The sequence below is a fragment of the Saccoglossus kowalevskii genome, chromosome 19 (assembly GCF_978046115.1).
Source record: "Saccoglossus kowalevskii chromosome 19, keSacKowa6.1, whole genome shotgun sequence".
Classification (NCBI taxonomy): Eukaryota; Metazoa; Hemichordata; class Enteropneusta; family Harrimaniidae; genus Saccoglossus; species Saccoglossus kowalevskii.
The window spans coordinates 6,102,688-6,127,282 of NC_140659.1; the positions used below are offsets into that span (position 1 = coordinate 6,102,688).

Below are 24,595 nucleotides of genomic sequence, written 5' to 3' on the forward strand. Positions count from 1 at the left end.
GTGACATTACCTGTGGAAAGATAAATGGAACTATTTTGTGAATAGTGCCTAGTGTTAACTTTGGCACTTGGCGAGTTAATGAAAAATCAAAGATGACAGTTTTTTTTGAGGGATGACATTAGTCGTTTAATCCATTGTATTTGAAAAACAAAAGTAACATTTCTACAGCAAGTTGCAACAAGAAGCATTTTCAAATCACTTGTCTCTATATAAATAGACTGAATTATTCACAAAAAACTAGGGGGGGGAACTGGGCACAGGACACAGCAAAGCAGATGTTGCTTTACGAAATGAAGGTGGCTACAAAAAGGGCATGCACAAACTAAATCTTTAGAAAAGCAGATGCTAAAACAAACATGTAACGCCATATGGCAGACTGGAAGATGTCAAAAATGATCCTGTATATTGGAACTTACTTAATGGAAGTGCAGACTAGTGATGAAGATTGGGCTTACTTAAATTGGTGGGATAATTGAAGAAACTAGTCTTCAATATTCCTTGGATCATGAAATATGTACAGAATTTAAACTCAAGTGTTTCTGCAGCCACCTAAGTGAAACTGATAACATGCAAACAAGAGTTATTTCTACCAGGCCTTTGCTAAAGCAATAAAATAAAGCTGAAAGCACAAATGAAGCAACCAGCTTGTTCTGCTGCGTTTCTGCAAATTTAGTCATGGGCATTTGTAGTTTTGTATGTAGCAGAGTTTTGTTGTGCCCATGCAAGTGATTAGAGAAGAAGTTAACCAAAGTGCAGCCAACATCCGCTTTTTCTACATTTATTATCTCAAAAAGAAATATGCTACCATTTTAATAATTTGGCCCACAGCATTAAATTACAGCACTGTCATCACATTACTAAACACAGCCACACAGGTGTCAGGTATGTTCACAACAATAGTACGTAGCACCTGTGTTTAATCAAAACAATAACATCATGCGATATATATATAGCTTAGGCTTCAAGATCTAGACCAAGACCAAGCTTGTGTCCACCAGCATTGATGTTCTTACCATCTATCAGACCACTTAATGTGAGTTTGATTCCTGGGAGAGGAAAAAAAAAAAAAACTTGTATGAATCCTTTATCAGTGACAACATCAAAAAAAGCAAACCTTCTTTCAAACTTGTGGAAACTACTTTCAATAAGACATAGCTTCCTTTAATTGATTTTGAAATTTTATCTATCAATATATGTAATGTTCTGTGTACAACATGAAGTTTGAATCAAATTGGTTAGTGCATTGCCAAAACGTCATTTTTACTATATTTTTTGACCAAAAGTTATCATTTTTTACCTAAAAATGTTAATGAATCGTAAAGAAGCTTGCTAAGCCACTGCACTAAATTTGTACAAGTTTTGAAGTTATGTGACGTAGACCAATGGGCAGAACCAAATCCATGAGCCCCCATCTCAGATTGTCAGTTGTTATTTCACTTACCTGATCTAAGTTGGTGTGTTATGCCCAGACCAATTTGACTGGAGTTATTGACTTTAGCTTTCATGGATGTATCATCATCTAATATGTATTTGGCAGCAAGACCAAAGCGTGTGTTGTTGCTGCCAGCAGTCCAAGCTAATGTCACACCAGTTTCAAGACTATCATTCACTTTCTGGTAAATTGAACCACCAAAATCTGAGCCATCATTGCTGAAACAGAAAATTAATTTTGAGAATGGAAAATGTAAACATCTGCAGATTATAAGAAAAAGCAATGATGCATCATCTGATTCGCATGGTTTTGCTAAAGCCTGCCTTCTATGGCTACCTTACAAACCAGTGCATGATCATGTTAGGAAAAACTGCATTTGACCTCAGTTAAATTGAATAATTTGATTGGCGCCAAAAAGCTGAATCCATCAATTAGTGTTACTGTAACAAGTCGCACCAATTCCAAATTTGAACAAAAAGATTTTGCTTGACAAACAAGTAACTTAATGATGTTAGATTTCTCAAGTAAATACTTTACAATAAATGACTTTGTGTTGCTTTTACCATGGAAACAGCTAAGAGCAAGCAGCATTGTGTTTGATTTTGTCAACAGTTTATAATGAAAATTTTTCCAAAGTATAATTGTTTAGGTGAAGGCCCAATAAATGATCCTTGACTGGTGAACACTACAAGGATGCTGGAAGTCGCATTCAGCACCCTATTTCTGTCAACGATATAAATGAGCATCTTTTAAAAAAAAAAACAATTTGGGGGTCATAGGAATTGTCAATCATGTGACATTAAAGCGGACACAGGAATTGAGTCCCAAGCGATGATAACACACGATAAAAACGCAAAGGCTGATGGATAGGCACTTGTTTGTAAACATTAACAGGCTATGGCCATCTGATGCATGGGCAGATGATTCCCCAGCTTTAATTGACGTTAACACATTTTAGAATTTCTTCACTTTCACATAAATTTGATGCACAGAAGCAAATAGGAACATTTAATATATTTTGCCATCTAGAGGGCACTTGTCTATGGTGGCATTCACATAAGTGGAGAAAGATTTTGTAAACTATTGGACACAAGGCAGATTATACTTACACATTGGTATGTAGTTGGAAGTCACCAGTCTTGTACCCGAGGGCAAAATTGCTTCTTGTTAGTTGAGATTTAGAACTGTCAAATGACATCTGGTAACCAGCTAGCCAGCCTTCATATCTGTACATAGAAAGTAAATTGTAAATTCATTAGGAAGCTAGAACTTGCTTGAAAACTGTACAATGAGGTCAGTGCAACCAGGTTTTTACAGACTTGCAGAGCTAGTGAAGTGTTTCACAAAAATATGATTTAAGGTTGAATGCCACTCAAAGTTTTGTTTACATGCAAACTCCACAAGTCTGAATATAAGCTCATACGAGGATAAGCATGCAATTTTGGAGAATTTTTCTCAACCTTCAGAAACTTGAAAATTCTCGACTCCACTGCATACTTTCTATTCCTATTCAGAATAAATACGGTGGGAAAGCAGGTTGTAGCCACATCATACAATAAGAAATAAAGGCTTACCCTAAGACAGCAGCACCATGAACAGTTGGGCCAGCGAAATCAAAGTCAACATCGGTGTTAATATGCATATAATCTCTCTTGTAGGCAGACTTGATTTTGCCACTCTTCTTACTAAAATGTGCAACAAACAAGAATGACTTTTATAAATTAGGTAAACTTTCTTTTCATCATAACTTGCAATCAAAAATCAACCAATTGCTGGGAGAGTAATGATACAAGTAGAAAATGCAACATACCCAGTCTGTGGTGAGAATGAAGTGTCAAATGTCAGTTTAAGACCAGTTGCAAGCTGATCTTCAATAGTGACCTCAGTACCCAGAGTATTGTCTGTGTTCCATTTCTCTTTGAATGTGAGCCCTAACAGTAAAGAAAAGATGGACAAGATTACAATGAGTCAGAAAATGTACAATCATACACAAGGTCACATACCACAAACATTCTGTGGAGTAGTCACTTTCACAATTGTGAATGAATATTGTGAGTGTGGGGGTCGGGTAACAAGCACACGTTTTGCTAAACTTTGACATTGGTGGTGCAGTGTCTGAACACAAATACACATTATTTGTGCATGCATCATTATAATTTGGTGGTCTGAACTAAATGTCTTATTGACACCGACAGTATCAACTGTTTAAATGGCTCAATTTGATGGATTTTTTTCAATTATTGTTTCAGTAAATCTGAGAAAACACTCATTGAGAAACAACTATGATGTTATTTTTTTTTCTTTACAATTATCAATATTAAGATTGACAAATTACTAATGTAGATTATGAAAAAATAACTAGCCAGTAACCTTGTACAAGCAATCACACAGGTATAACCAATCACACAGGTATAACCCTAAGTAACAGGTCAGAAACATGAAAACTGACAATACCATGGTGTACATTTTTAAAACTTACCGTATTCTTTCCAACTATATTTGGTTTCCAAACTACCATCTACTTTAGAGGTGTCATTGCTTGAGTTGCCACTTGTTGTGAACTCCTACAATTCAGAAAAATAACAATCAAACTTAAAGCAGTTCTCATAAGGATTTAAAATACTCCAAACTGTTCATTTAAAAGCATTCTTGGGACAAAATTGTCACCGATAGTCTTTGTTAGGCAGATCATAGACTTCTGGAGTAGAGCACAATTAGACAAAAGTTAGTTACCGCTAAATTTGTTTTTCAATAGTGAATCTTGTTGCAACATGGTTAAAACTAAAGTTCAAAAAGTAGTGTCAGTACAATTTCTTTCAAGAGAATTTTAGTGGTTCTAAGATTTTACTACTTGCCACTACTTTGATAATCAGAAAAATAGTACAGCAAAGTTCACATGAAAAAGTTCAAGGTCTCAATTCTATCTCATTATCAATTGCAATAACAAGAATACAATAGGTTTCAATTGGAAATAGTCAATCTGTCAAAATGGCACAAGAAATGCACAATTAACTAATAAAAGTTGAGAGTACTCCTAAATCATGTTGCTATAGACAACGCATTCCAAACGTATCAAGGGTCTGAGAAATGTGGTCAAGCCAAATTGTCAATTTCAAGGTTACCCACACAGTGGTCAAGAAAACTTAGGTCTTCTGCACATTTTTAGCTGAACATGGCAATTATTTCAGTCGTAAATCTTATGGTTTCTTTCAAATTATAGCCCCACTAATATTCACCTTATACAACCAGAGCAGAAAATTAGGAATATTTTCTTAAAAGCAGATACATAGTCCCATTGTAATATCGGTAGTTCATCTAAGTTTAATAAGTATTTGAAGCATTGCAAAAACATGTGAATACAAATAAATGTATTTCTCAATTTGTTTAGGAAACCCATAATTAACTGGTATTACTGTAAAATCTGTATTAGAAGATGCAACTTAATAAAATGGTGCAATACAACAGGGAAGGCTTCTATTAGAGCATCTACAAGTGAGTATGTAAATTTTTGATTCTCAGTTGTTTAAAAAGAACGAGTGCAGGATGTGGCTTCTAATACCGACTTTACGGTAATATTTTGTAAATTTTTAGTAATTTACTAATTTTGGAAAACTAGTCCTAGCAGGGATTGTGTTAACCCAAATTATGCTCCCTGAATATTAGAGGCACTCCAAAACAAATTGCAGTTGGGAGTTCCTGGGATCTCCACAGACAAGTTTTTAGTGCTCTGGTTGTGAGGATACCATTCACGAGAATGCACAGATTTTTATATATGAAAAGAAGTCTGTATACAACCATGCATACATGTTTACCAGACTGGCTTTAGTTCAAGAAAATATTTTACTATAGCCATCAACTATGTTTAGCTTGGTTGGAAACAAATCACAAGTGATAGTACCAATTGCCATTGTTAACTCATAAATCACCCATGCCAGTAAAATGGCAACATAAAGTGGAGTTCATTTGTGAGATGACCTAATCATAGCAACATTCATTTCTTAATCCAATTTAAGGACGTTGCAGTCAAATAGAATGTCATGCTTATCATACTTTTATCATGAATTCATGCCACCAAAATAATGAAACTGTCCGACAATTCTACTAATTCAACCATTATCCTACCAGCTCCATGCACTTTTACATTGACCTGACCAGATAAGGGTTGAACAATACATACCTTGCACCCAAACAATAAGGTATCCATAGGAACTCTTGGGCACTACATGCTTTTCGACTATTCAGAAAACTTACTAACAATTGGGTGCAAGGCGAGTATAGCTTTACTATGTAAATTTGTGACCTCAGTGAATTTAGATTTTTGAGATTATGGAAAAATTGGCAAAATTAGCGTTTTTTTTATGCGAGATTAAGTGAGATTATTTTTTCGTTTCAAAACATTTTTCATTGACCACAATGAACAGTCATTCATATAAATTGTATTATCAAAACATTTTTAAAAAAAAATTACATAATTTAGTCAGTTTCCAGTATAATTTCTATTACTCTTATGCATTGTATACATAACCAATAAATTGTCGGTGCAAATTTCAAATGATAGAGATTATGGTACTTACCACTCCACTGCTCGTCTTTGTCTTGCATTCAAGCTTTACAAAGCCATAACCTACAACAGAATAGACACACATACACTTTAAGATACTGCGGTCCTGCAATGAATCCTCAAACTGTGCCCTGTAACAGTACGCAAAATACATGACATGCTATACACCCCAGAAGCTGGACAGAAAAATTACTGTTTTCTGATCTGTTATTTCACTAATACATTGTTAGATAAAACTGTTTCCATAGTTAATTTAACTAAATTTGTCATATTTGTAACTCAACATTTGACAACTGAAGTAGACTTCATTGAAATGAACCTATCCAAGTCTTTTCCTTAGTTTTTCAGAGAAACTATCTATACCATATTTTCACTATTAGCAGCACATGTGCTTATTATATTGACAATTGTGTATCTATAAAATAAGTCATTTTAATGATCAAGCATACAATAAATTTTATTTGAGATGTGCCCATAATAGTAATATATAGCAAATAGGGATAATGATCAAAATTAAAAAAAAAAAAATAGAATAAGATAGCACAGATGGGAAAAGAGGCCAGGGTTGCATTTAAATATTCTAAGAAGATGCCATTAGTTGCAATGTAGAATGAAATCATATTCATATGTAAATTAGGCCATGAGGCTCAGCTGATTAGCCGAGAGGAAATCAGAGACAAATATCAGAGGCATCAAAGGCAATTGCGTTTGATTCAAACATTACAAGTGCACAATTACCGTAAAAACTCGTCTTTACCAGTTATTTACCAAAATTCTCAAACCAGTGAAAATACTATATTATATTTGCTTTTAGTAGCACAAGCACTTAAAGTGATTGACAAGACGTGCTTTGTCATTAGGCCAAACAAAATAAACATTGCAGTAACATTTATGTTCACATTATTATTTTCTTTGCACGAGCCTGCGATATAGTTAATGTCTTCTCAATTCGGTCAGTTTCATTGAAATGTTGTGCAATTTTGTACATTTTTTCACGTCTGACCCAAAAAAGTTCCGAACAGGCAATAAATTTTATTGTAGGGTATTGTTATTGGAACAACATTTTTTTTTATTCTTGGCATACACAAGATAGATTTGAATGATCCAGCATATAATAAATCCAAGCTTCTATGAGTGCTTTTTGTCAAATCTAACAGAGCAAATATGAAATTCCCTACATTTTTCGTGCAGTTTATGAAAACAGTCCAATTATTTTTAGTTAAACAAAAATATAACTAAAATTCAGTGATCAATAAAATTTGCAGGTTTAGCTGTAAAATAATGATTTACAAGAGTCCGCGGAACATTAATGTAATCCATTAGTGAGTAGAATAAGCCATTAATAGTTATCTGAAATCTAGCATTGTTATAGCTCCACAAGGAGGGACCAAGGTGATTTTTATCAATCCTGACATTTGTATTTTATTTATATTTTTGTCATATGCAAGCTACTCATTGAGACTTGTATCGAAATGACCATTTTGTAGTATTCAATTCATACTTTTCTAAAAGGTGAAAATTTAAATGTTAATGGATGACAATTATTGTCACCATGATAAACAGAAGTAGAAAATGTTAAAAAGGAAACCACCATCTATGAGACAAGACTTAAAGCCATTGCATCGCATCATGTACGAGACGCAGACCAACCTCCACAAGAGCAGTTTTGCAGTGTAGAGGACAGTGTATCATTGGATTTAAACTTAGTTGCAAAGATAAACCAATCTTCCTTTCAGTAATAAACACAGCCAGTTCACTCTTTAAATAAGGTACACACAGTGTTCTCCACAAGGGGTTTTAGGCGGGCGGCCCGCCCATCAAGTTTTACGGCCGCCCAGTAACTCTCAACACCCGCCCACCAACGTACATCCAGCTGAAATTATTTGTAAAAAGCTTGCATTGTTCTTCCCAAGCCTAAACAAAAGAGTAGTTGCCCAACCCTTTATTTTTCTATTGTTTCAAGAGTCCAAACATAAACAATGTCCATTGGAAGTCTGCAAGCAGTTATCAAGTATATTCATGGCAATGTGTCAATCGCCTGAATTCATTGTCGCCCGACATTGTTGCCACTTAATGCTCACGACACGCAACTACAGTGGTTTCAATTTACAGCTGTATTTTTAATAATCGTCTTCCGATCACGAAAGAAAGAAGTAAATACGAACGAAATGGATATGCACAGAAAATAAACAAATATATTAGCAGATTGCATGTAAACTCGAACAAAAATTTAAATTCTAGCCGTATTTACAACGTACGCTCGATTTTCATTGTGAAAACAGCATGGAGAAGGCAAACTGATGACCTTTTGGCCTACCCCATTCAACGACCGTCTGCTACCCACCGCTGTTGGCGCTGTAACGATTTAGTATCTAAGTTGCATAGGGGAACAGCGCATTCTGGGTGTTCGTGTACTGAATTCGGAAAGCGGTAATAAACATCAAACATGGCTGCTGGATTAGTTTACCGCGAGTATTTGTAATTGAATAATATTTTAGTTATCTTTTCCACGTACTTTTTTCAATTTATCTATTTTTTATGTCTATCCTTTCGAGAACATATCAGATTCTTTTATTTTGGCGATTGCTAGCATTTTTTTCTTGAATTCCAAAACAATGTGTGAAAACGCAACGTATCATGGCCGTACATGCGTAAATGCATCTTACCGTCCATCGGCACGGGTGAGTACTGATGCCACAAATAAAAATGTTATGGATTTTGTTTTGACAAATTGTCCGTTTTGGCTTCGTGGGCAAATCATCTCGTATATTTTCTACATTATAACTCAATTATGTTTTGTACTTGCTCTTGGTTACTCGAATTGCATTTCATGAACGCAGAATAATTTGCGAACGCATAAATCACCGATTTCAAACTTTTTGCATTTCGTAAATATTGATAGTGATCAATCTGTTTGTATTTCAAAAAATTGTAACATGTTTCCATTAAATTAAATTAAAAAGAATAGTAAATAACTTAGTGTGTATTGCAGTTCATGTCATAAATGCGAGAATGCTGTATGTAAATGATATGCAAATTGATATGCAAATTTATGCTAATTAGGCCGCCCACCAGCTAATTTGGATTGTGGAGAACACTGACACATCTGCTGCTATAATGTGGGGACCTATGAAATATACTGGTAGTACTATACAGCAACCTCCTAAACATATCAGACATGGCTAATTTGCATATGAATGACAATAAATTAGCTTATCTTAATCATATACATGGCCATAATAATTCTATTGTTTTCTTGAAAATGCAAATATCTGCAGCACCATCATGGTTCAAAGGCCTTTGAGAGATCACTGATCGGAATTTTAAAATTGCTTTTGTTTCATTCATACTTACCAAATCCTTTGCTAAAAAGATCTCTAGCAGATTTGCCTAGGTCTGCATAGCATGGAGGTACGGACATCTTGTCGAACTTTTTTCAAAGACAACACCTACCAAATGGAACATGAAATAACTTTAATAAATACAGATTAATAAATACATTCCTGATTTCAACATGTCCGGAAATTCAATCCTTTTGTATTTAGACTCAAAATGTTTGATGCAGGTTCACCAATATTTCAGGCTGTGTGAAGACAGACTTTTTTTTATAAAAGAAATTCTTATTCGCAGCACTAAGAGCCATCATGAAAGGTATGCATTCGCAGTAGAGATTATTTCCTGCAATGATTCCCCACACAGATCAGAGCCCTTCAATCAATGTGATTGAAACTCAGATGACTAAGTAGTTTTTGGATAGGGGGACAATGGGTAGTTAAATTCAATAATTGAAGCCTTGTGCATTGTAGTACTTCACTGATGCATCTCATTTGAACAATTAAAGAAATGCATCTCTTTATAAAAACAATAGAGTATTTAAACCTAACAATTGATGTCATTCTTTTGTCTTAATCAAGGAGGAAGCAACAGCTATTTCCACAGGGTGCACTAAGGTCAAGTTTGGTGCCTTAGTAGTTACTGTAAAATGACTAATTTTCACTGGGTTTAAATTTCACTGATTTACCATTTCAGGCATATTTAGTGGGTTTTAAATTCACGGTTTCGTCATTTAGATAATGTGTTCTATGCTAAATTTTACATATTCACTGTTTTAATTTAGCGCATTTCTCCAGTCAGCGAAATAAGCTAAATTAAAACCCAGTGAATAATTACCCCCTTTACAGTAATTGTAATAATGCCAGATTAATAATCAACAGACATCACAACAAAATGAGCAGAAACTAGTGCACAGGAAATATATTGTTTGTACTAGTCAATCTTCACTGCTGCAGAACAGTTCACGTTACTACCTTACTATTTTTAAATACATTTACAGTCCATGTTTTGTACAGTCTAATATAAAGATATTTAATCTATGATTTTCAAAGCTAGACCCTTACTATCTCAACTGCAACCACTGCAATCAACAAAAATTTAAATGTGTGGCGCTATTTTTGTCTCTAGGTTCAAAGTCCACAGTTGAAAATTTGAGAAACACCAAAAATGTCAACGACACTAATTATTAAATTATAATTTCATAACCTATGAAGCTGCATAATGCAAGTTGTAGGACATATTACACCAGACTTGCGTACACCAAATACGAATTTGAGACGATGACCAAGATCTATCAATATAAATAGATGCGGAATAATTTCGAAATGTGTTCATGCAACAAATTGCCTTTCGTGCACGGTGACCTTTACACACCACACCGTCTTTGGCACGTAATATTTGAATCATTTGTGATTAAATCGCTTCTACTTGGCACCGTTAATATGTGAAAGCAACTAATGTGTACAACTATATCCAAGTATAAGGACAGTAAATCAGGTACCGGCGAGGGAACGAACATTATTTGATTCATTGAGGTCGTTGATTATCAGGAACCGGCTTGACCCGACCGATATCAGTGTCAGTATCGACACACAATGTGGAGTGTTGAAAGAATCGCTCACCAAATGTTGCCCAGTTTCATGAAACAAATATCATTCGCAGAACTTGTGAAAAACAACAAAATTGCACTAAACAAAATAATAATAATTGACGTTTCTCCGCCCAAACACTATAGGGTCACAGTCGAACAAAGTACGTGTGAAAGTGCACGGCCCATTTCTTGGCATAGGAATATGCCGGTTGCAGGTACAGATCGAAAATTTCAATTATTGTAATGATTATTGGAACTATACTCGTAAAAAATATAATACTTCTATACGAGGCTGTTAGAATCATATGGTACAGCTAAATGTTCAGAAAAAGTGCTGGTTATAATATCAAAATCTAACCAACTTACCCAGCACACGTGAGTTCACAAATCCCGAGGATTTCCCAAGATGGACGACAAGTGACTGGTGCCGTCAGTATTCAACGGGTTTCCCTGGTTGTATTTCAAGGATTTTGGGAGTGAAAGGTTATAAACGACTGATTTATAGAGTATACTGCTTGATGGCGCCCTGCATGATCGTCAGGTTCGTATGACGTTGAGGGCGGTCAATAACCAGAGCGATTTTGTGGGACTTTACATGCTGACAACTCGGGTAGGCCTACATTTGTTATACATTTACAAATATTATCGTTTCATGTAGTTTAATGTCACCACCTAACCCGTCTAGCGCCACTCTATATTGACTTGGATTCGCTTCTTTCTCTTTGATTCGTGTTTCAAGTGTTCTTTCCTCAATCATGTCAGAAATCAGTTCATTGAACATGAATTCAAATAAAAACGTTCTACGTTTATGATTTGCATGACTGTGACGCACACTGCATGTCAAAATGGTGGTCCGTATTTACACGGTTACCGTAACCAGAATCCAATGGACGTTATGGAAATCTTGAATGAGAAAACTTGTATCTCACATATTATTGACCTTGAATCGAAAAAAAAATGTCCTATCGTCGTTACCATGGATATAAATCAAATATTCTAATCTATTATTAATAATTTGAAGTGAATTGTCAGATCAGTTTTGTGCTTTTGACTTTTAGAAGTATGCCCAAGTGTAATTGCTGAAAGCCAAAACTAGGCAATCACATCTTAATTTAAACGCTGCCCACAAACTTTTAATAGTAAGGGTTACTTATTTTTCGACCTTGTCTATCACAGATGGCTATTATTCCTACACATACAGGAATTAATCGTTCATATTTGATACAGTTATGCCCTCTATAGAGCGACTGTGAGTAATGTTAAAGTTGTTGTTTTCCCACTTTGCAAATCTGTGAGGTACCTTTACCTTTTACCTTGAACCATTTAACCTTTACAATACATACATCATAACATGTTGAGATTGTCAATGTGTAAAGTGAAATTAAATGCAGAATATAATTTTAAGTGGACTTCCTAAAGTAAGCTACATTTGTGAACAATAGACACATGGGGGGGGGGAACTCAGCTTGTCTATAAGTTAAGGCCATCTAGTAGCAGAAAAGTGATATCTACTTTTAGTATATCATAATACTAGCTAAAACAACATCATTCTAATGCATCTTATGTTTTTAGCTTTTTGTGGAAGGGATACTTAAAATATTTGCAAAGTGGAAATGCTACTTTAATAACAAAGTATCAATGTAAATTATTGATAAACTTTTATTTAATTTACAAAATAACAAAGCTGTTATGAATAGGCTTTTGGGGCTACCTTATAGTAACTTTTTAGACTTGCTAAAATAGTATGAATATTTATCCAGACTAATATGGGGAGGGATGATGGACCTACAAAATAATATATATAAGATTATTTTGAGGATACCCCGAAATATGCACGAAGACTATACAGCGAAAGTATCGTCCAACGTGCAGCGGAAGTCGATGCGACGACGTACTATCTGAGTGCATACTTTGAGGTATTCTCGTAATAACCTTATTATTATACACCTTTTCCTTCCAAGCCGAAATCCAAAAAGTATAGAACAGAATCAGCAAACTTCTTTGTATGGAGTCCGGTCAAACCCTGGCAGCCATGTTTGTTTTTATTATTAGAGAACGCTTACGCAAGTAATCATTCCATATTTGGGATTCACATTTCCTTATATGGTAGGATGAAAAACCCCATAAAATACCACAAAACTACGGCACGCTGGCATTACGGTGACAGATGTAAAATAATAGGAAATATGTAATAAATATTAAATATGAGTCCTTGTTCGGCTTTGTAATTGTGAATATTTATTATTTTTCTGCATTGATTACATAATTTGGTTAGAGGAGCACTATTAATGAAAATGATGAAAGTTTCAGCCCAAATCCTAACTCTCCGCCTCCTGCGCCATTCCCCCAATTTAATTCTTTATGCTCTCTTTAAAGACACATGACTTTTTAGAATACAATTAAATTGGCAGTAGGGCTGCAGTGCTAAGGTTCTGCTTATGTGTGCAGCTTAAGATACTCTTTCCCTCACTTTTGTATCAATTCAATTAGCATTATATCATGCATAAAAATATCCATTAGATTGTTAGATTCAGACAAATAAATGAGTAAACAATATTTGGAATGGCAACAGACATATTTATTCCTATTGTGACATTGAAATTAATTTTGTAAGGGCTTTCTATTCAGGCAATAAACTTTCTTAAAATTTACACTGAAAAGCCATAACAAATTAATCCAAAATAAGGTTAAAAAATGTCTTCATCATCTGTGCACAAATTTGATCCATTTCACAGGCTATACCATCTTCTATGATTATTGTAATTCTATTTTTAGTAAGATCTAATAATAATAATAATAATGATACCAAACACCTGGTGTGATCATAAGCATTGATGAATTGCATTAATTTCTCATTTTTATCACTTGACAAATCAAATGCTATATCTTGTTTTTACATCTGAATAAACTGTTCAGAATAGTGTTCTAGACTATTGCCATATTCATAACTATATGTATTTGTATATTATTTTAATTTTTATATTTTTTATTTAATGAAAGCAACATGACTGAAAATGTCTCAGAATGGACTACAGAGCAAACTGGCCATTGGCTGGAGGCGAATGGTTTCTCAAGTTATGTGGAGTTACTATGTGATACACACAAAGTGGATGGAGAGGTGTTGCTTTCTCTCATGGAGGATGACCTCCGAAAACCGCCAATAGAACTTAAAATTCTCGGTGATATAAAAAAACTAATCCACTGCATTAGACGTTTACAGCGAGAGAGCAATAAAACTTCATCGCAGTGGGATAATGGCGATGTCATATCACCAAGAAGACTACGATCTCGGAAAACAGCTGGGTATAGACATCAGCTCAACAGACTTGATTCAACGGATTCTCAGGATATGTTTTCCGCAGATGAGTCGGTAAAAAGTCGGCCAATGTTTGTAACTGAGACATCGAAAACTGTGATTAGTTTTGTATACTTCGCTTCAGTATTGATGTTGACTGCGTTTACCATGACGGTTGTGCATGACCGGGTACCAGATACTGATAAATATCCCCCATTACCAGATATTGTTTTAGACAACTTACCACATATACCTTGGGCATTCAAAGTTTGTGAAATAGTTGGTGCTATATTAGGGACAATTTTATGTGTTGTCTTGGTGTTGCATAAACACAGGTGAGTACGGTAAAGAACTTCTTTTTTGTAAGTGAGACAAATTATTGTGAATTTCACAAGCTTGGAAAAATCACAAAATTTTGTAGCTGCTAGTGAACACTTCCCAAACTGTGAAAATTTACCCAAATTATAGCATTATCAAATAAGCAACTCTGTAATCAGTGATTTTGTATGGATATTATTGCTCATATTATTTTAACATGTGCCAAATGTTGCCACTGGGTTGGCACAAACCGAAATGTGTCAGCACATCTCAATACATTATTGAGATAAAAAATGATCACATGTTGGTACATGTCTAGATCAGCTGTGAACGCAAGTCTAATTTATACCATCCATGGTGAACTTAAAGGGTTGGGGTCGTCACACAGCTCATGTTCGAAAATCTGTATTTTATACGCATTGTATACAACGCTATGAGTCCTACTTAGAACAGGTCATGGCGCGACATCCCCCTTCCGTTACAAGAATATACAGTGGCCTCTCGCTAAGTCATGGGTGTCTGGATCCTAGCAAAAACTGTGACTTATCGAGGATTGCAACTTACCAAGGGGTAACGTGAAAGGAGGGTTTATGCATTGAAAATGGAAAAAAATCACACATGTGCTTATTTATAGTATGTATTCTTTCATAGACAACATTACAGCGTCCATTTCCATATGGATTCAACTCACTGCAGCAAATTTTATAGAGCTTTCAAAAGGGAACGACAGAGAAATAGGTCGTGACTTCTTACCCCCATTGACACCTATTCAGGCCACTGTCACCCTTTGTATCTCATTAATTGACGACCAGTAGGTATTAAGTTGTCTCCTCCAGCCCTTTAACGACCAATTAAATACACAATGCGTCAAAACATTAGTTTTTCAAAACTGTCGGCAAAACACAATAGAATTTTTGGGGGCCATCCAACAACCTGTGACTTAGCTGAAACCACGACTTATCCTAATATGGATATTGTAGAAATTTAATCACTCAAAATTGTTCACACATTTAACATAGATATGAAAATTTAACACAATAATTTTAATCTCACAATATATATTTCACTTTCACTAGTTCAAGATCTATTTGAAGTCAGAAAATTATCAAACCGATTGATTTGATAAATGATATAATTAGTGACATCAAATCATTTACAAAATGTGTGATCATTTGTTCATCACACAATTTTACAATTATAAGTTAACTGCTACAGTGTAGTCAGCCATGTTTAAATGTCCTAACCACATAATACTAGTGTTTTTTTATACCTGAGTATATGTATGTTTTGATTTTAGGCTTATAATTCTCAGACGTATTTTTTCTTTGAGTGGGACGATTTTTTTGTTACGATGTTCGACAATGTTCATGACGTCATTATCAGTGCCAGGTGTTCATCTACAGTGTTCTGGTAAGGTAAGTCATGTGTATTACCTGATAACATCATTATCAGTGCCAGGTGTTCATCTACAGTGTTCTGGTAAGGTAAGTCATGTGTATTACCTGATAACATCATTATCAGTGCCAGGTGTTCATCTACAGTGTTCTGGTAAGGTAAGTCATGTGTGTTACCTGATAACATCATTATCAGTGCCAGGTGTTCATCTACAGTGTTCTGGTAAGGTAAGTCATGTGTGTTACCTGATAACATCATTATCAGTGTCAGGTGTTCATCTACAGTGTTCTGGTAAGGTAAGTCATGTGTGTTACCTGATAACATCATTATCAGTGCCAGGTGTTCATCTACAGTGTTCTGGTAAGGTAAGTTATGTGTGTTACCTGATAACATTATTATCAGTGCCAGGTGTTCATCTACAGTGTTCTGGTAAGGTAAGTCATGTGTATTACCTAATAACATTATTATCAGTGTCAGGTGTTCATCTACAGTGTTCTGGTAAGGTAAGTCATGTGTGTTACCTGATAACATTATTATCAGTGTCAGGTGTTCATCTACAGTGTTCTGGTAAGGTAAGTCATGTGTGTTACCTGATAACATCATTATCAGTGTCAGGTGTTCATCTACAGTGTTCTGGTAAGGTAAGTCATGTGTATTACCTGATAACATCATTATCAGTGTCAGGTGTTCATCTACAGTGTTCTGGTAAGGTAAGTCATGTGTGTTACCTGATAACATCATTATCAGTGTCAGGTGTTCATCTACAGTGTTCTGGTAAGGTAAGTCACGTGTGTTACCTGATAACATCATTATCAGTGCAGGTGTTCATCTACAGTGTTCTGGTAAGGTAAGTCATGTGTGTTACCTGATAACATCATTATCAGTGTCAGGTGTTCATCTACAGTGTTCTGGTAAGGTAAGTCATGTGTATTACCTGATAACATCATTATCAGTGCCAGGTGTTCATCTACAGTGTTCTGGTAAGGTAAGTCATGTGTATTACCTGATAACATCATTATCAGTGCCAGGTGTTCATCTACAGTGTTCTGGTAAGGTAAGTCATGTGTATTACCTGATAACATCATTATCAGTGTCAGGTGTTCATCTACAGTGTTCTGGTAAGGTAAGTCATGTGTATTACCTGATAACATCATTATCAGTGTCAGGTGTTCATCTACAGTGTTCTGGTAAGGTAAGTCATGTGTATTACCTGATAACATCATTATCAGTGCCAGGTGTTCATCTACAGTGTTCTGGTAAGGTAAGTCATGTGTGTTACCTGATAACATCATTATCAGTGTCAGGTGTTCATCTACAGTGTTCTGGTAAGGTAAGTCATGTGTATTACCTGATAACATCATTATCAGTGCCAGGTGTTCATCTACAGTGTTCTGGTAAGGTAAGTCATGTGTATTACCTGATAACATCATTATCAGTGTCAGGTGTTCATCTACAGTGTTCTGGTAAGGTAAGTCATGTGTATTACCTGATAACATTATTATCAGTATCAGGTGTTCATCTACAGTGTTCTGGTAAGGTAAGTCATGTGTGTTACCTGATAACATTATTATCAGTGCCAGGTGTTCATCTACAGTGTTCTGGTAAGGTAAGTCATGTGTGTTACCTGATAACATTATTATCAGTGTCAGGTGTTCATCTACAGTGTTGTGGTAAGGTAAGTCATGTGTGTTACCTGATAACATCATTATCAGTGTCAGGTGTTCATCTACAGTGTTCTGGTAAGGTAAGTCATGTGTATTACCTGATAACATCATTATCAGTGTCAGGTGTTCATCTACAGTGTTCTGGTAAGGTAAGTCATGTGTGTTACCTGATAACATCATTATCAGTGTCAGGTGTTCATCTACAGTGTTCTGGTAAGGTAAGTCACGTGTGTTACCTGATAACATTATTATCAGTGTCAGGTGTTCATCTACAGTGTTCTGGTAAGGTAAGTCACGTGTGTTACCTGATAACATCATTATCAGTGTCAGGTGTTCATCTACAGTGTTCTGGTAAGGTAAGTCATGTGTATTACCTGATAACATCATTATCAGTGTCAGGTGTTCATCTACAGTGTTCTGGTAAGGTAAGTCATGTGTGTTACCTGATAACATCATTATCAGTGTCAGGTGTTCATCTACAGTGTTCTGGTAAGGTAAGTCATGTGTATTACCTGATAACATTATTATCAGTGTCAGGTGTTCATCTACAGTGTTCTGGCAAAGTAAGTCATGTCCGATACCTAATGACTTGTTGTGTGGCAAGATGGTTAATATGTTCAACTGCCCTGCATCAAGGGGATTGCATGGTCGACTTCAGTGGTTGGCTGTTCACTCAGAAATGAAAAATAGCAAAACATATACTGCTCCATGCCACACAGGTTAACAAATGACCAGTCAGTACATTCAGTGCTGTGTCAAACACAGAGTCTTTATTAAATTTCCCAAATACAATTCAACCGTTTTTCTCAGAAAGATGCATGTAAATGCAGTAAGGCTATATTATTTGCCATCGGCATATCTTATTACCAAACACAGTGAGGCCATGCCAACTCACAGAATACCACCCAAAGGAAATGAATATGAATGGTTTTGGTTGAGATACTTGTAGAAACATGTCCAAATTTAGTTATCTAAAATTAATGTTCATTTCAAATATTGGCAATAAATTTCAACTCTTCAGCAATGCGTTGTGTTGTCAAGCAATGCGTTGTGTTGTCAAGCAATGCGTTGTGTTGTCAAGCAATGCGTTGTGTTGTCAAGCAATGCGTTGTGTTGTCAAGCAAAGCCATTTTGACATTTGACACCAGCTATGGTGTACAAAACCAATCCACCTCTCCCCAAATCAAAAGTGTGAACAAATTGTTATCATAAATGATAATCACATGCCCAGAAATTAGAGTGATAAATGAAAAATATATCCACACTAGTGGACAACAGATTTAATAAAACAAATTTGGAACTACTTGTTGCAGCATAATACAAACTGAAACAGTAAACATGTTTCTTTTCAATATATCAATGAATGCTGTACATCAACGTCATAAAGAAAAAACTTTAGTTTAGTATTAATATTGGAAGCAGTATTTTGAAAAAAAAATCAAATTATAGATAACAATATTTGCAATTTGAATGTCGAATCATAAAGATATTTATAGCTTATGTATTTGCACAAATATACTAGTAAATGATGATATTGATCACTGTTTTGTGTTGCCCTATATAGAAAAAAAAACCTGCCTCGATTCCCTTATGAAGAACAATTATAGACATTTCATCACATTGTGCGCATCGCTGTTAGTCGTATACCCTTTATCTGCTATCCTGCTGGCATAGTAAATATATTATGATGCAATGTGTTTTATTTACTTTCAGATTTACGGTGATGTCTGGTCCAAGTTAAAACGATCTCTGGAGATTTGTTTAGGTCTTGGTATGTCATTAACTGGCGTCAACACATGTGGTGATTACATGTTTAGTGGTCATACTGTCGTCATCACAACATTCAACTTTTTTATCACTGAATGTAAGTATGACATTGAAAACATTAAGATGTGATTTAAGTCTTCACTCCAACAGAGGAGAACATTGTAGGTTTTAGTGATCCGAAAAACTGATGTCACCCTGCAATCAGGGTAATAATGAAACTAAGCTACGAGGGTCACTAAAATTGTACGTCTGCCTCTGTTTAAGTGAATAATTGTATTTGCTATGAGGTTGTTTACAAGTGCAGTTTATGTGTGACATTCAACAAAAAAATCGCAAAAAAATAAAAATAAATCAAGTACTGTAAAAGATGTATTAAAACTACGGCTTCTATTAAAATGGTACAAGGCAACAGAATGGATGCAGCCTCTATTAGAGCATCTACACATATGAGAAATGATGAATTTTTGGTTCTCAATTTTTCAAAAAGGTTTTAAGGTATCGTATTTGGTCTATTAGAAACGCATCTAAATTAGATTTAATTTGCATTTGTTGTTTACTAAATTATAATATTTTGACGATAGAAAAAGTATTTTGTAATTTTCTGTTCATCTTCCAAAAAAACATGCACCTTTCTTTGATAAAAATACAAAGTTACAAGTGTCAGATTCATCGATGGCAACACGTTTATTATAATATACAGTAAAAATGCCTCTCATTTAAATCAAAATGACATCGTTAGTTACACGCACCATTTTTTCTGAGCAATGTTAAAAAAAGAAAGCTCCCTCCCTCGTAATCAAATTCTAGTGATACGAATAAGAGAAAGCTATTAGTATGCAAATTAGACTGTAACACTAATTATAATTGGTTGCTGTTCCTACAAAAAGAAACATTGCTTGCTGAGTTGTATAGTCTTGTAAATTGAGGCAATGTACACAAACGGCCATTTATTCAACGCAAAATTTGTTCATTTTCAGATACTCCAAGAGATTATGACTTGTTACATACAATGTCTTGGGTCCTCAATATATTTGGTATATTTTTCATCTTAGCTGCTCACGAGCATTACTCGATAGATGTCTTTGTCGCATTCTACATCACGTCCAGACTATTTCTCTATTACCATTCATTGGCTAATAACCGATCATTACTAGACGGTGACCAGCGAACCAGAGTTTGGTTTCCTATGTTCAGTTTCTTTGAGTCCAAAGTTGATGGCATTGTACCAAACGAATATGAGTGGCCAAAATTCCCAAAAATGTTAAGACGTCATTGTGACTAACAAACTAGATTGTATCAAGGTTTCATAAGATAAGGGTATGCAAGGATCTGATAAATGATGAAGATCTCACGTTAATTGAAGAAGTCACATAAATTGTTGTAAAAAAAAAATTGCAAGCAAATTTCTAGAAATCCTACTGTTCCAGTGCATTCTGTGATGCTACTACATTTGAATAACACAAACAGAATGAGATGGCTTTCGATCATTCACTAATAGTGAGTTTGCTTCTCATGAGTTCTGCAATGCATATCACCTTACATAAAAATTGCATACCCTTATATTATGTATCTTTGCTTGTACACATGTACAGAATTTCTATTATTGAAAGAACTTTATCTATTAACCTTTTAATCACCAGAATAATTTCATTCATAGTCTTCTCTTTTCAACATAAAATCTTCACAAATTATCACAAGCTAGAAGCAATGTTATATTTTTGTTTGTTTGGTTCAAAATTAAGACTCATTTCAGATTTCAGTGAAAATTACAGAAAAATGGCAACAAATTTACACCAATTTTGATCTGAGATTTTTTCCTAAATATTATGAGACTATTTAATAAAATGTCTAATTTATTTGATCACTGTAAAATAATTATTCAGATTTGAATAATTGTCGCTGAAAATGCATTTGACTGATTTGTATAAAATTTAATTTCACTGATTCTTGATGAGTTTAGCAAAAATAAATTCTAAGTGAGAATTAAGTAAACATATTGTGTACTCAGCTTCAACAATTTTTAATATGTCAGAATGTTGGTGATCGTTTGAGCTTGCCATCTGATTGTTTGTCCAAAATTCATTTCATTACTCTTCTGCATAGTGCTTCAACACACTTGAACTCATAAAAGTTTTCACTTGAATTACGACAGGTCACATGGGTAAATTCTGGGAATTCTCACAGATTACACATTCCGAATATATTCATACCATTAAATATTTTATATCATAGAAATGATCTTAGATTGCAGCTTTATGGATCGACATAGCTAGAGATTTATTCTGTTATATTTTCTGTGATGCGCAAGGATTGCTATAATTGTTAAACATTTAATTGATTGAAATCAGATTGTGTGTAGAAACGCCCTCTAGTGGCGAATGTGAGAAATACATTCATGACTCAAGTACTGGCTGCATTTACAGTGGCTTTAAATAGTGTGTTTCAATTGAACCGTGCATGAACCATGCATGACATGGCAGTGCATGTCATATTGGAACACAACATGGCAGGGCTTTTAATAAAATATTAATATACACAAAATGCCATTACAGTTTTCCATAGGATGCTTGTATAATATTTATTTTTGAATATATTTTTGATAGTAGTTGATATATTCATTTCACTTATTTATTATTATTGTTAGAGTAATCCATGAATCAACAAATCAAATCATGGTACAAATAATCCATAAAAAAATATGTGGAAAACAGGGGTGAACAGTTTGATATATGCTGCCATTTTGAATATTGTTGTTCTAATAATTATTATTTTAACAATGCTTCAAACCTCAAATCAAACCTTACACTATATGAATTCTTCACTTACCCCCTGTTCTAATCCTACCGTAATATCTGCTGAGTATTGCCTAATCTTAAATTATTACACTTGTACTGCATGTAAATTAAAAAAAAATGTTGCTATGGTGACATTATTGATAACCCATGTTACACCAAATCCTTTATTATTTTTTAATTAATTATTCTTACAACTTGTATTTCTCATTTCATCTTGAGTTTTTTGAATCCTGATTCATTGATTTGTGAATTACCCTGACCATAATATTAACTAGATCAGCTAGGCTATCACTTTTATTAATATTTTCCGTCTTAAGATTGTTAATAAGTAATGATTTCTAAGAATAGACAAACATGACCCTTCTATCATTTATTATTTGCAAAGCCTTGGGAATGTTTAATTTATTTTAAGTTTCATGGATTAGTCAGTTGATTATTAGGCAGTGTGATGTAGTCAGCTGTTTGTTTTTTACTTCTGATTTACATTAAGTGTGCTTAACATCCCTGTGCAAATATATAGACTTTAATAAAAATAGCATTCAAATTGTGTGTGTCCGTGTTTATTTGTTCATATATGTTTCTCATTGCTAACTAGTCCTCCAGGGAAAACTTAACTGAGTAAGTTGTACTGACCTTGAAAACCTGGTTTTATACATTTGTCATTTTCTGAGTCGTAGATTTGGCTTTTGTGTGTTCAATTTAGTCATCAGGCATGTTCAATAAGACGTCGCTTGGAACCGACATTTTTGGGTTGGTGGCGTACTGAAGTTTGTGTCTGCTCTCAGTGTGATCATGTTAATATTTCGAAATCTGCCTGTGATTAATTGCGTCTTATTGCTAAACAGTGTTCTAACCTGGAAGAACAATTAGTTCTAACATTATTTCTATCGTCACTGCTGTAATCCCTAAAAATATGATCACATGTAAAAAATGCATGGCTAGTGTTCTACTAGCAATTCATTGGCTATTTGATTTCCACAATTCAAAGAGAAACATTTTTTTAAAACTGACTGTTATTACTATATTTGTATCTTGCCCATGAGGATAATAAAGTGATGAAATATACTGTGGATTCCATTTTCTATCAAAATTGATCAATTCCAGAACTGGACCCTTTTTGTTTGTTGACCTTTTTTGGGTCACGCTCAATCTTGGTACACACATTGAATATTTCAGCACGTTTTTACATGTCATTTTGTTATGCAAATCGGATTCAAAATGGCTGACTGTTGGTCATTTTGTTATAACATTTTACATTCTCTAGTACAAAATATATTAACAATGACAGGCACAGTATTTTTTTATATTGAGGTAATTACTCATGCATGGCTTTTAAATTTCAAGCTGTTTGAATATTTTATTCATCTTTCATTTTATCCTGTGCCAAAATTTAAAAATGATTAACATAAAAGTACGACTATAACTTTGATGGTACTTCTCATTTATCCTAATAATGATATACAATTATATTTATGTTATGTCACCTGCCAACGAGACACTTGGATGATTATCATATTCATACAGCTCAAATGTCTACAGCAAAATATTCAATATGAATATATTACAAATATGTATATATATATATATCGCTATTAATTAAGTGCTATCAACCCATTTATTTCTCAATAAATTTTATTAAAATTTATGTTGTACAGCATGTTTTTTGTTTGTTTTATTTCTATTTTTATATTATTTTGAATTTTTTTTCAATTGTATCACATCTTATTTTATAAGACAATACAATTATCAGCGATTTTTTTAAATATCAATCACTTATTTTTTGAGATTGTTCATATGAAGAAAAAAAAATCACCATGAAATGCGCCATCAACGGTCAACAAAGTCTACTTTGTTTTTATAGAAAACTACTGTACCAGTATACGAAAATGTAATTGTTTCTGACGATGAGGTTAGAAAGCGGCCTTATTGAATTATACATCAATCATTCACGTCACGTGATCTGGTATAAGAACTATATATTCACATGCATCTGCTGTATTTGAAAATTACGATACGATACTCATGTTATAGCATAAAAAGCGACCTTAGTATGCGTTCACATCACTGTTAAATAACGCGCATTGAAAATCCGTATACAATGACCTCTGGTGGCGGGGTTAATGAACTCGGGAGTCATAGCCAAAAATAAGAAAGTAATTTGATTACAAAATTTAAATCCGTTTGCGGAATCTTCTCTTGGCCTGCGCAAAATATGCTATCACGATATGTCACGTGACCAGACATACACATACCATCTTGTCACGATATTAAATTCTCTTAAACATTCTTTCCCCGAGGGGGTGTTGCTATATATTTTCCACACAGGCTACATTGAATTCACAAAATATACCAAATAGAAGTAGCACCCCTCCTTGTAATGATATAAACCGTATGAATTGTTTGGTACAGTCTGGTCTTGTCTTGATTGGGGCCAAGAAAAGGGG

At 34.4% G+C, this 24,595-nt stretch overlaps 2 protein-coding genes across 3 annotated transcripts; one reads left to right on the forward strand and one right to left on the reverse strand.

Moving 5' to 3' along the window:
* Positions 1-99: 99 nt before the first annotated feature.
* LOC100376223 (non-selective voltage-gated ion channel VDAC2-like) lies at positions 100-11,369 on the reverse strand. Its single transcript, XM_002737497.4, has 9 exons — positions 11,284-11,369; positions 9,348-9,442; positions 6,007-6,056; positions 3,912-3,996; positions 3,243-3,363; positions 3,007-3,117; positions 2,542-2,658; positions 1,442-1,650; positions 100-1,046 (listed from the first exon to the last, which is right to left on the reverse strand). Exons 2-9 carry the CDS (start codon positions 9,412-9,414, stop codon positions 955-957), a joined length of 852 nt encoding a protein of 283 aa, XP_002737543.1. The 5' UTR covers positions 9,415-9,442; positions 11,284-11,369; the 3' UTR covers positions 100-954.
* A 125-nt stretch (positions 11,370-11,494) lies between these two features.
* Positions 11,495-22,695, forward strand: LOC100377281 (sphingomyelin synthase-related protein 1-like). 2 transcript variants are annotated; one of them, XM_085494110.1, is made up of 5 exons: positions 11,495-11,527; positions 13,918-14,547; positions 15,828-15,945; positions 19,303-19,453; positions 20,334-22,695. In XM_085494110.1, the coding sequence occupies exons 2-5, from the start codon at positions 13,922-13,924 to the stop codon at positions 20,636-20,638; spliced, it is 1,200 nt and encodes a 399-aa protein (XP_085350236.1). In that variant the 5' UTR covers positions 11,495-11,527; positions 13,918-13,921; the 3' UTR covers positions 20,639-22,695. The 2 variants fall into 2 exon arrangements, with proteins under 2 accessions (XP_085350236.1, XP_085350237.1); XM_085494111.1 differs by lacking the exon at positions 11,495-11,527 and adding an exon at positions 12,765-12,833.
* The last annotated feature ends 1,900 nt before the right edge of the window (positions 22,696-24,595 follow it).